At 38.0% G+C, this 11,637-nt stretch overlaps 1 protein-coding gene across 1 annotated transcript in view; it reads right to left on the reverse strand.

Moving 5' to 3' along the window:
- The window catches only part of LOC134224907 (uncharacterized), a 164,296-nt gene extending 159,950 nt beyond the window's left edge, over nt 1-4,346 (reverse strand). Inside the window, exon 1 of the mRNA XM_062704554.1 lies at nt 3,379-4,346. Within this exon, the coding sequence (XP_062560538.1) occupies nt 3,379-3,456 (78 nt within the window). The 5' untranslated portion in view covers nt 3,457-4,346. The remainder of the gene's footprint in view (nt 1-3,378) is intronic.
- Nucleotides 4,347-11,637: the final 7,291 nt, after the last annotated feature.

Below are 11,637 nucleotides of genomic sequence, written 5' to 3' on the forward strand. Positions count from 1 at the left end.
AAATGAATTTTAGCAGAGATTTTGAAGATTTGTTTGTGGTTTTTAAGAAAAAAAAAACAGATTAATCCACCTAGCGGTGTTTATGCCTTTTTCGCTCATCATAAAATATATCGCGAAAACTTGAAGGAGCCAAAACAGCAATTAATGGATAGATAATAGATCCCATTATTTCCATCATATTTGATTACATGCATTTATTTCATAAATATGGCCCTGAAAAATTTATTGACATCGACGTTGCATCTTTATTGGACTTCTATGAAATGATTATGATTAACGTTAACAACCCTGGTACGCAATAATCATAATCAATCGAAATTGTCACTGTTGAAAAAATATTTCAACGTCTTAGGCATGTCCAAAGAATTCCAAATTCAACAAGAGTTACGAATAATAACTATTGGAAAAATGAACCGGTGCCAGCAAAAGTGGTACATAAACCATTTTTGTCGATTTTGTGTTTTTTACACCAGCGGCTTCTATTAGCAAAGATCTGGTAAGGAATGACGAAAAAGTGATTTTTGACATCTGGAGATATGCGCTTTTTAATTTCTGGTATGTATCACAATGGCAATTTCGTTACCAGGAAAAGTGGTACATGTACGTACAGTTCTACCCACTAAAATCAGCTTATTCAAAAAAAAATTAACAACAAAGATGTTCCTGCAACAGATTTTAACTCTACTTTAAATTTCAAATGGTTTACTGTCGTTTAAAATAATTTTATAAATGAACATGTACCACTTTTACTGGCAACGATTTTCAGTTTCTGTTGCATTTTGTTCCCATTAATAGTGGTACATGTGCATTTTGTTCACACAAACTCGAAATTTGTCAAGAAACTTCACATATTTCTCATTACTACCTTTAGGCACACCAGTCATAACACGTTGGTACAGTTAAATTGCAGACAATAGCTAATTCGAATTTTATGTTTGAGGTTTTTGGAAAAATGCGTCTCCTGTAAAATTTGTAATGTAATTTAACATGTTCCACTTTCGCTGGCACCGGTTCAAATCAAAATAAATAAAAGCAATTGGAAGGGGTTTCCTGAATTATAGCCTTTCGGTACAATTTGTGCACGAGAAAGAGAGAAATTAAGCCTAGGACTGACCGATTTTTAATGGGAAACAATTTTGAATTCAATTTGCCGCAAGCAAATCGGGCCGATTTTAAATAGCCAAAAACCAACGGGATAAGTTTCCCCCTCGATTGCAATGTGTAGCGGTCGGTCGGACTCGGTCATGGTTAGTTGCCCGAAAATGAGTCTGAAAAATGAGTAACATATTTTAACACGATTTTTTCGTAAACACTTTTATTTATGCTATAGTTTTTGATTGCATAGTCTGATCTGGCCAATTTGCAATGGGAAATAATGGGACATGGTTCTGCGTCGAATGCAACTTGTTGCAAGCAAATTGGATAAGGATAAATGTCTGAAAAATGAATGACATTTTTCATGCGATATTTTCGTAAAAATTTTTATTTTGGCCATGATTTTCGATCCCATAATCCGACCTGGTCAATTTTCAATAAGAAATAATGCAACAAGATTCTGCGTCTGTTGAAAGTCTTTTCAACGGGAGTTATTTTCCGAAATACTATTCTTCGACCGGCAGGAAATACAAACGCAAACAGCTCGGTTTTGGAAGAATATAATTTTCCTGTTGAATGGCATATTATGTTGTTTATCAATTATAATATTCTCAACGTTAATAGCTATTTTTGTAAGAATAGATAAATGATCTTAATTCAGTATGAGTTCATAGCATCTGTTCCGTTTGAAAAGTGTGGGGTGAACCCCTGTGCAAGAAGTGACATAGAATTGTCAATGAACTTTATGAGCACTTACGTTTAGTTCCTGTATATAATCACAATTGCTTCGTTCTGGAACTACTGCATGTGCTGGACTCGAGCGGTCTAATGATAGATTAATGAGCATAATTCATGTTGCACTCATAATTATCAATCTCACCTGAATAATCTAGTACTTCTTCACAATGATTGGCGGTACTCTAACAGTCTAACGGTTGGGAATTCAACTTGCGGGCACTAGTAGTGTAAAACCTAGTTATGAATCACATATCGGTTATTTATCTGATTCGATATAACATTCATGGCTTACCGGCTCTAAATTATTATCACCGCTTCAAACAACTTTATAGAAAGGCTATGACTGGCGGTTGGGGAAACAAATTATTCTTAATTGTTTGGAAATATCAGTTCGCTTTGGCTTGCTAACTATCTATCTTTGTTTTTATCCTTTATTCTCCTCTTATCTATTATCATACCTCCCATGTGGTGATTGATAGCCTCCCGTATTTAGAAAAACTTTAAAGTGTAGTAGTAGATTTATTAAGGTGATACTGGAAGGTGCGCTAGACGCGCATCGGCTAACAGCGTCGAATGCAACTTGACATTTTTTGCGTCGTTTTGCGCACACACACACAGACAACACCTCAATTCGTCGAACTGAGTCGATTGGTATATAACACTATGGGTCTCCTGGCCATACATTTTTGGGAAGGTTGAATATAGGCTATCATTTGAGATTTCTATGGAGTTTGCAGTATACGAGAAAGGCCAAACTGTTTTTTAACGAATTGGCTCCGCGTCTTTTGATTTCTTCGGTACAGTCAGTCGTTTTTGCCAAAACTCAACAGTCGTGAATTCGTGAATATTCAAAAACCCATTTTCCGGAGAAATACGGAAATGTCAAAATTGTGGTTTCATACATAGAAAAAGTAAGAAACACAGGAACTTTATTAATTGTTTTAATTTTGCGTGTCATAAATATTTCTAGTCTCCATGAGAAAATATCAGAATAAATATAATTCATCGAGAATCTCACATAAACCTTACGTGATTTAGGAAAGGCTGAAAAGATGCACTCAACATAGTCTGCATAATTAAATAAATAAATTTTGGAAGCATTGTCCGCATAGATTAGTTTTCAATGAAGATAAATAAAGCAAGTGCCTCCATCAAATGCAACTTTTGGGAAAATTTATGACATTTAAGCGAGATAAACACGCACATACAAACATCGCCTGAATTCGTTCAGATATAAAAATTAGCAGGGACATATCGCCTTTAGGTTACACTTTGGTATAAGAGAAAGGCAAAGAAAAACAATATGGACGTGTTTAGAGGATGATTTATATCATTCATGTTCCGAAGAATGCTCCACCTTTATTCAAAATGTTCTTGCAAAATAAAACATGTGTAAAGAGAAAGTTCAAATATAGGTGTTCATAATAATCTTTCAGTATCCTTAGAAGCATTTCTAATTAGCCAAGCTGCGTTTTTTCGGCAAAACGTGCCGTTCAACATATTTGAATTTTCTCGGACGAGCAGTATATGAAAAATTCTACTTACATTATAAACAGTCAAAAAGAGCAGCACCAGCATCCGGAGAAACAATTTTGGCGGTAAAAGAATTCCAAAGTTTCCCATGTTTTCGGTGTTTGTCGTCGTCGTCGTCGTCGTAGTCTGAGGGAGGCGGGGCTGTTTTCCAGCTATTTTCGTCGGTGTCCTACACTTTCCAGGAATTATGTTTCTTGTCTCGACTTTACACAGTTATCCTTAAAACCGGGGCACAAACTCACACATACGCAGCACGCGTACACTGTCGCAATCCCGCGCTTCGAATATCCTGGCTTGTTGCTTCTTTTACTATTTCCAACCGGGACTTCCTTCGCAATCGGGAAAGTGCATCAAACCACGGGCACGACTCCGCTGGCAGATGAAACTATTTTCTCACTTTTGTTTGTCTTCCCAACACCTTGCGCCCACCTGCTGCACAGAGACGAGTTGCAATTCCTATGCTTAGTCGCACTGGATTTTCTTCAGGGATTTTCCTCTCTGCCTTTTCTGTGCTGCAAAGCTACCACCAACCAGCACCGACAGGAACTAAACTTTGTTGGAGCTACGTTCTACTCCCACTTCATGCACCACACTTCACGGTCCTCAACTCCTCTTGCGGCTACTGAAAAAAAGAAGCAAAATGCTGGAAATACACGCACGAACACAAGCACACACTCCGCAGCTACCGTCCTCTTGGGTGCCACTACTGAGAGAAAAATTCAATCAAATTCCTTCTTGTGCAACCTCAGCCCCCTTGGACGTGAATAAGCCACTGGTCACTCTTGTCACAATTAATCCTTAGTCACGTTCTGCAATCACTGGCACTAAAGCACGAGTTCCCAAGAAAGAATGCACAAAGAGACAGAGTCTTGGGTGGTAAAAAAATGAATAATGTAGTTTGGCACACAACACTACCCAAATAATCTGCCACTGGATGCTGCTTCTGCTGATGGATCGACTAACTGGTCTCTTGCTACCGCTTGTTGCTCAGTCCTGCGACAGGAATCGCCTGAAGAGTACCGAACTTGTACAATCCTTTTTATAGCGTGGTTCGTGGTTTGCTCGTCCCGTATCTCAATGTCGCCGTCTTCGGAAGCACAGATGAATGAAAATGTGGCTCACTTGGTGCGCATGGTCACCAGATACTAAATAGCCACGACACGACGACGGCGAGCCGAACCGAGCTAACAGGTTCCTCTTTCATTCACGGGAATGGTTTCCGCTTTTCGTTGCGCGGGTCGTCGCCGATGGGGTGGTGATGGAGTGCGAAGGTAACGTGACAGTACAAAAGTCTGATAGCGATGTGCTCTGACAGTGTGAGTGAAAATGTCCTGGCGATAGCTTCGCGAGCTTTCAAACTGTTGATGGAGCTTTTCGGTGCAACCCTAGAAAAGCGTCGTTGGCTAGTCGATATTCGATGTATATTTGGCGATTATTGAAGCCGCAATGTAGAAGTTCAACCGAATCAATACAAGAAGTTAATAGGATAACCGCAAATGGTTTGATAATTATGGGATTCATATTTAAATAGGGGAAAATACCTATTCTTGGCAGTCTAAGACATTCGCCAAATTGAATGATAAAAATAATGAATAATTACACTAAAACACAGGTATAGTTCAACTGGTATACATTCGTATGCTCTTCCTTTGATGATTGGTGTTCACTTAATATAATATCTTTTACCACAAACTTAGTAAATTTAATATAAAGTAACAGGTCAACGTTTCTTCTATTGGCATAGCAATTTCTATTATCAGCAATGATTTTGCTCCCTTCAGCAACTAGACATGGAAGTAGAAAACTAGTAATGTATTGGTGCCATATGCTGGTTGTTTATATTCTCTAGTAGTAAAATTCATTCATAATAATCGGCTGCACGCTCATCTCGCTTCACTCAATTTTGGAAGAAATTTTATTAATTATCAAAACTGGCTTAAAACAAAACATGCATTTTAGCCTTGGCATCAATTTTATGTCCATATTTTACCATTTTTAACCTATTTGAATAATGTTGGCCATTTCGGAGAAGGGAACTTACATACTTTTCGTCCGCTGCCAAGATTTACATCTTTTGTCTTTTGTAATGCCTTAGAGTCTTCACGCGTAAGCAAAAGTCTATCAACCAGTTTCAAATATACAACTTGCTCTTTACGGTCTTTAGATTTGAAGGTCCTTACATGATATGTTTGTTTCATCAAAATAATCATGGGGGTTGTGTACAACGACGTAAACTATGTAAAACCAAATCTATACACATAAGATTGAGCTGGAGCCACCTCATTCGTACACTACGTTTCACAGTTGAATAATTGATAATACCCTAAAAGTAGGCAATTATTTATGGTTGAAATGCGCTATGTAGGAACGGGAATGGTTATGATTTTTTGATGAGCTTGGAAAGTAGGGTAAAATGCCCAATAGTGGACCCCCTAGTAGCGAAATTTTGCTCTTTTTGTCATAAGGAGTAGAAATTTTCAACATATTAATTCTGCTTGACATCTAATACCAAGTTCTGCATCTCCTCTTTACGATACATACATAAAACACTCAAATACACGACGTTATTCGTTGAAATTAACATTTTAAAGTCTGACTGAATTCGCCCCATAGTAGACCCCCTGGGGGTCCATAATAGGAATCTGCTTCCCTATAGTCGACACTTCATTTGATTTTTATGTTCCGTTTCGGGACGTTCTTCTGCCCTATTATGAACCCCCCAACATTTTCCTATAATGGACACTCTCGTGTTTATTTTTTATAGAATTGTAAAAAATCATTTAATTTTACTTTCTATAGCATTTCCAATGCATGTAATCAAATCATAGGACTGTAAGGTAGGTTCTCCCGATGGAATTTCACAGCAAAATGTTTACATTGTGCTGTAATAATGCAAAAATGGCTGGAGGGTCCACTATTGGTTGGGGGTCCACTATTGGGCACTTTACCCTATTAAAGTTGCAAAAGGAAAACGGTTCTGTCAGCCACATAAGGCTTAAAATACTACGGTGTGGCTATCACTTTTGGTATAATTCATGGTCTGAGTAAAAATCTGAATAGAAGCATTTGTATTCTAACACTTTTTTAAAATAAATGCCAACGCCGGATATTTTGTTCGTAGTTTTGCTAAATTAAATCACATGGAACTGTGCGCGGTATTTTTTTAGCGTGTGTTTGATATGCTCACAAACACATTCTCTCGCTCTATTCCGAAGTGCGCTGCTGCCAAAGAAAACGAACAGTCCCAATTTTATTTAGTGAAACATAGAGCAAATTTTGGATAAATTTGCTATTTGTGGTGATAATCAAGTGGTAATAAAGTGTAAAAAGTAGTTTACGTACCTAATTTGTCGTATCATACACGATAAAGAGAAGAAACAGGCGATCCAAAAAAGTAAGTAACAGTTTGCTTTTCGTCTGCTGCTTTCTTGGGCGATGCAATAATGGCAACGATTTCGTAGGTGCAAATTTGTTTCGGTGATTAATTCGTCAAATCTTGCTACTTTTACACAAACAACTTATTCAAATGAAAGCCTAGACTTGAAATTGTGTGATTGAATCAAATTTATGTTCATAAATAGTGTATGTTAGCTGGAAAACGCAAATATTGTTGAGGGTGCCAACAAATGTCGCACCCTGCCAAAGCCGTATTCTACCCTATTCATTTTCATTTGAAGCGCATTTTTCGATCACAACTTTAAGGCTGTTTCCGTCTATGTATGTATTTTATCTTATGCACTGTTATGACCTTATAATCAAAACCATACTTTACACTTTTCAGTTACAGTCAATATTGAAACCTGTATATATCAATTGCATTATAATATTCGAGATCTGCAACTGAATCTTACCTCAAAAAAAGCCCCAAAAAATTTTTTTCCTCCGGATTACATCCAAGTAAATTATCATCAAATATGCAATTTGCAACCTCAATCAACTATAACCTAAAACCTATTCTTTGAATAATAGAAAAAAAAAATAGCAAAGGATGTTAGAGATAACATTGTACAAATATCGATGGCAAAATAGACAATACAACCAAAATACAGTATTCAAATTACAGAATTATTGCACTTCAACCTCCTAATCATACCAAAGTTTGAATATTGTCTATGACAGACAAGTAACTACACTCTGTATGATGATTCTGCTTTTTTAAATATGATGATAGTTGGTAACATAGAATACCGCGCTGAAACAATGTTGTCTTTCATGGGTACTGGGTAGTTAGTAAGACTAGTAACCAACATTTAAACAACAATGTGCATCATTTGTTGTCAGTTATACAACCATCATCCTGTTCGATTCAAGCAGTGGTACGAAATCGAGTTCCATTTGGAAAAAAAAATGGGAAAGGCTAGATCACACGAGGAAAACCGCCTTTTCCGAGAACGGTAGGCGGAAGAAGCATATATGCACCACTTCGGAACGCCTCAACAATTTAACTGACTTACTGAACTACGATACATTTACTTCATAAATTAACTGACACAGGGAATACTAGTATCCAACTAGAAGATGGAAACCATCGCATTTCCATGAAGCCAGGTAAGAAAATGAGAGGTTTCAAAAGACTGAAACTATTTAAGAAATATTTCACTGTCATGAGACGATTTTAGTACAATTCCATTTAATTCCACCAAATCATATTACATATCGTATTTCGACCTCAACTGTATGGTCGTCTTCAGTGTCTCGTATTTGACTCGACTCAAGTCGAGACACTGAAGACGACCTTACAAGTCAACAGACTAAATACTCACGCTCCTCTAATGTGGACGTGTACTATACACATATGGAAGTGTTGACTTGACAAATGGATTGCGAGTGATTTGACTATGCGTCCAATTTAGGAATCTCGAGCTCATTCAGTAGCCTCTAGGTTGCGAAGGCCGATGGAGGTCCTTCGTATCTTAGTTGGTTAAAGCACTAGTGTAGCGTACTGTAGGGTCGTGGGTTCGAGTCCTACCGAAGGGAAAGTGGTTACCTCCAATACATTTTCAATTCAAAATGTACATATTCACATATAAGTTTTCATAACATTGTAAATTAGTTTATGTAGTAAATGCATTAATTTATGAAGTATATGTATTGTAGTTCAGTAAGTCAGTTAAATTGTTGAGGCGTTCCGAAGTGGTGCATATATGCTTCTTTCGCCTACCGTTCTCGGAAAAGGCGGTTTTCCTCGTGTGATCTAGCCTTTCCCATTTTTTTTCCAAATGGAACTCGATTTCGTACCACTGCTTGAATCGAACTGGATGATGGTTGTATAACTGACAACAAATGATGCACATTGTTGTTTAAATGTTGGTTACTAGTCTTACTAACTACCCAGTACCCATGAAAGACAAAATTGTTTCAGCGCGGTATTCTATGTTACCAACTATTATCATATTTAATAAAAACAGAATCATCATACAGAGTGTAGTTACTTGTCTGTCATAGACAATATTCTCACTTTGGTATGATTAGGAGGTTGAAGTGCAATAATTCTGTAATTTGAATACTGTATTTTGGTTGTATTGTCTATTTTGCCATCGATATTTGTACAATGTTATCTCTAACATCCTTTGCTATTTTTTCTATTATTTAAAGAATAGGTTTTAGGTTATAGTTGATTGAGGTTGCAAATTGCATATTTGATGATAATTTATTTGGATGTAATCAGGAGGAAATTCACGGTATATATGGTTGCATATTAGTGAGATATCCAACGCAAAAATCATTAAATTTGTAACTGCTATAACTTTCGATTCCCTAGATGAAAGATTTTGAAATTTTCATAGCAGACGCCTGGATATTATATCTTTCGAAAGGCGAGTTCAGAATGGATGGACATTTTTTTTCGTTAATAATGGCCACAGACACACCGTGTGCATGGTTTAGAAGTAATACATGCAAAAATTGTAAAAAACATTTTTTTATTTTCCTGGTAAATAGTTCGATAAGTACAACTCGTTAACAATAATACTGGGAAAATGGCGCATTCGGAACATTCTCAAAGTAGTTCACTGGCGCATATAAAGAAGGGTTTTTGTGGCCCGACGAACGACTTATCAGATGTTTAGTCTGCTGATGATCATCATAATTTAATCAGTGATTTTAAAACAGCATGCGATTCAGTGAAAATGAACAAACTACACCAGACAAAATGCAATAAAAGTACCCTCTGGGAAGTACCAAAGCGCAGTTTCTTTTTCATCTTAATAACTTGGACTGGTGAAAATCCAAGTAATTGAGAAATTCAAATTTTAATCTCATCCAGTGATTTATCATCACTGGGGAGACCTTTGAAGACGCCTTCGAACGATCGCTCAATTTTGTCGTCGTACATGAAGAATTTATGAAGGTTATTCAAGAATTCATTCCGAAAGCCAGAAAACTCGGCAAAAGATACCACAATTGGCGGAATCCGTCGTTTCTTCGCATGAATCGAATCACCTGGCCTAGAGGTAGATTCGATTTTCTCAAATTCGTCATTAATCAAATCAAACTGATTGCTCAGCTCGATAGGAGAAGAAATAATGTCAACGTTAGAGTTAGCAGCTTCCTTCTATTTTTCCGCGCTTTGGCAGGACGGTATTGAAACCTTGTTTCTTAGAAGGAAGTGGAGAATTCAGAGATTCCCCCTTCCTCTTGTTTTTGTTAATACTCATTGCTGAGCGTGAAGACGTGACATTCTAAGAGAGTTTTTCCCAGAACGGTGTCCTTGCAGGATTACCACCGCTTGTCTGAGTTTTACTTCCGCAAACGGATTCAACGTAAAACGAAGGCACGGGTCCAAGCAAAGATCGTAACGGGATCAGTAGGTACAAATAGCGCTTCGGGTAGTATTAAAAACTTCTTTCAGCAAAGAGAAAATAGAACCGCACAGCACGAAAGCACAATGCGGTCTGGACGACATCGACCTCGTTGAAATCTATTGCAAAGCAGTCACACTGAAGAGGATAGGCTGAACCATCAAATCTGAACCAAAGATGGTCGTGGCCAGAAGTAGTAATCCTCAAGCTTTTGTGATGAGACCCACCTGTTAGGTATATTGTTGTTGGAACTCTAAGCCTTGACACGACGGCTCCCGGCGAGAAACAAATTCTATTAGGATTACGATTGGAATCTTGGAACATGGAACTACAAGTCGCTAGGTTTCGATGTCACAAAAGAATTATTATTATTATTATTGCTCAACTAGCTGATCCAGCGAACTTTGTCTCGCCAGAAATTGAGCAATTTTCTGATACAGTTTTTTTTTTGCGTCCGCAATTTATCTAGAAAACAAATCGGTTCTTCAGAATGATCTCTCATTTTTTTACTACTTTGTATATACATACATATATAATTTGTATATACATATATGGCACGTAACTTTGAGAGGATGGAGGAAGCCTACATCAGACTGAAAAGCGAAGCTAAACGGATTGGACTAGTCATCAATACGTCGAAGACGAAGTACATGATAGAAAGAGGCTCAAGAGAGGTCAATGTAAGCCACCCACCACGAGTTTCTATCGGTGGTGACGAAATCGAGGTGGTTGAAGAATTCGTGTACTGGTGACCGCCGATAACGATACCAGCAGAGAAATTCGGAGGCGCATAGTGGCTGGAAATCGTACGTACTTTGGAATCCGCAAGACGCTCCGATCAAATAGAGTTCGCCGCCGTACCAAACTGACTATCTACAAAACGCTTATAAGACCGGTAGTTCTCTTTACGGACATGAGACCTGGACGATGCTCGTGGAGGACCAACGCGCACTGGGAGTTTTTGAAAGGAAAGTGTTGCGTACCATCTATGGTGGGGTGCAGATGGCGGACGGTACGTGAAGGAGGCGAATGAACCACGAGTTGCATCAGCTGTTGGGAGAACCATCCATCGTTCACACCGCGAAAATCGGAAGACTGCGGTGGGCCGGGCACGTAAATTTTTCACCGTAAATAGAACAAGAAATCGAATATAAATCAGCAAAAATTGAGCTGTCTATTTTTGTGTGATGCGCGGTCGTATAAATACCAACTTTGTTTTAAATATATATAAAAGAAAAGATTAAAGAAGTTTTCAGCCGGAGACTGGTTCGCCTCTTGTCACAAAAGATAGATTAATTACATTACCACTACTTAGAGGTCGTGGCGCTGCAGGAAATTTACTCGACAGGAGCTTCAGCGCATGTTTAGGTGAAAGCCAGTTAGCGCAATCTGCGAAATGCTCTTTCTTCAACTACAACAAACCAGCACGTGTACTGCCCATATGAAGGGAAAAAACCTGGCGACGAGATAG

This window comes from Armigeres subalbatus, chromosome 3 (genome assembly GCF_024139115.2).
Source record: "Armigeres subalbatus isolate Guangzhou_Male chromosome 3, GZ_Asu_2, whole genome shotgun sequence".
In the NCBI taxonomy this organism is placed as follows: Eukaryota; Metazoa; Arthropoda; class Insecta; order Diptera; family Culicidae; genus Armigeres; species Armigeres subalbatus.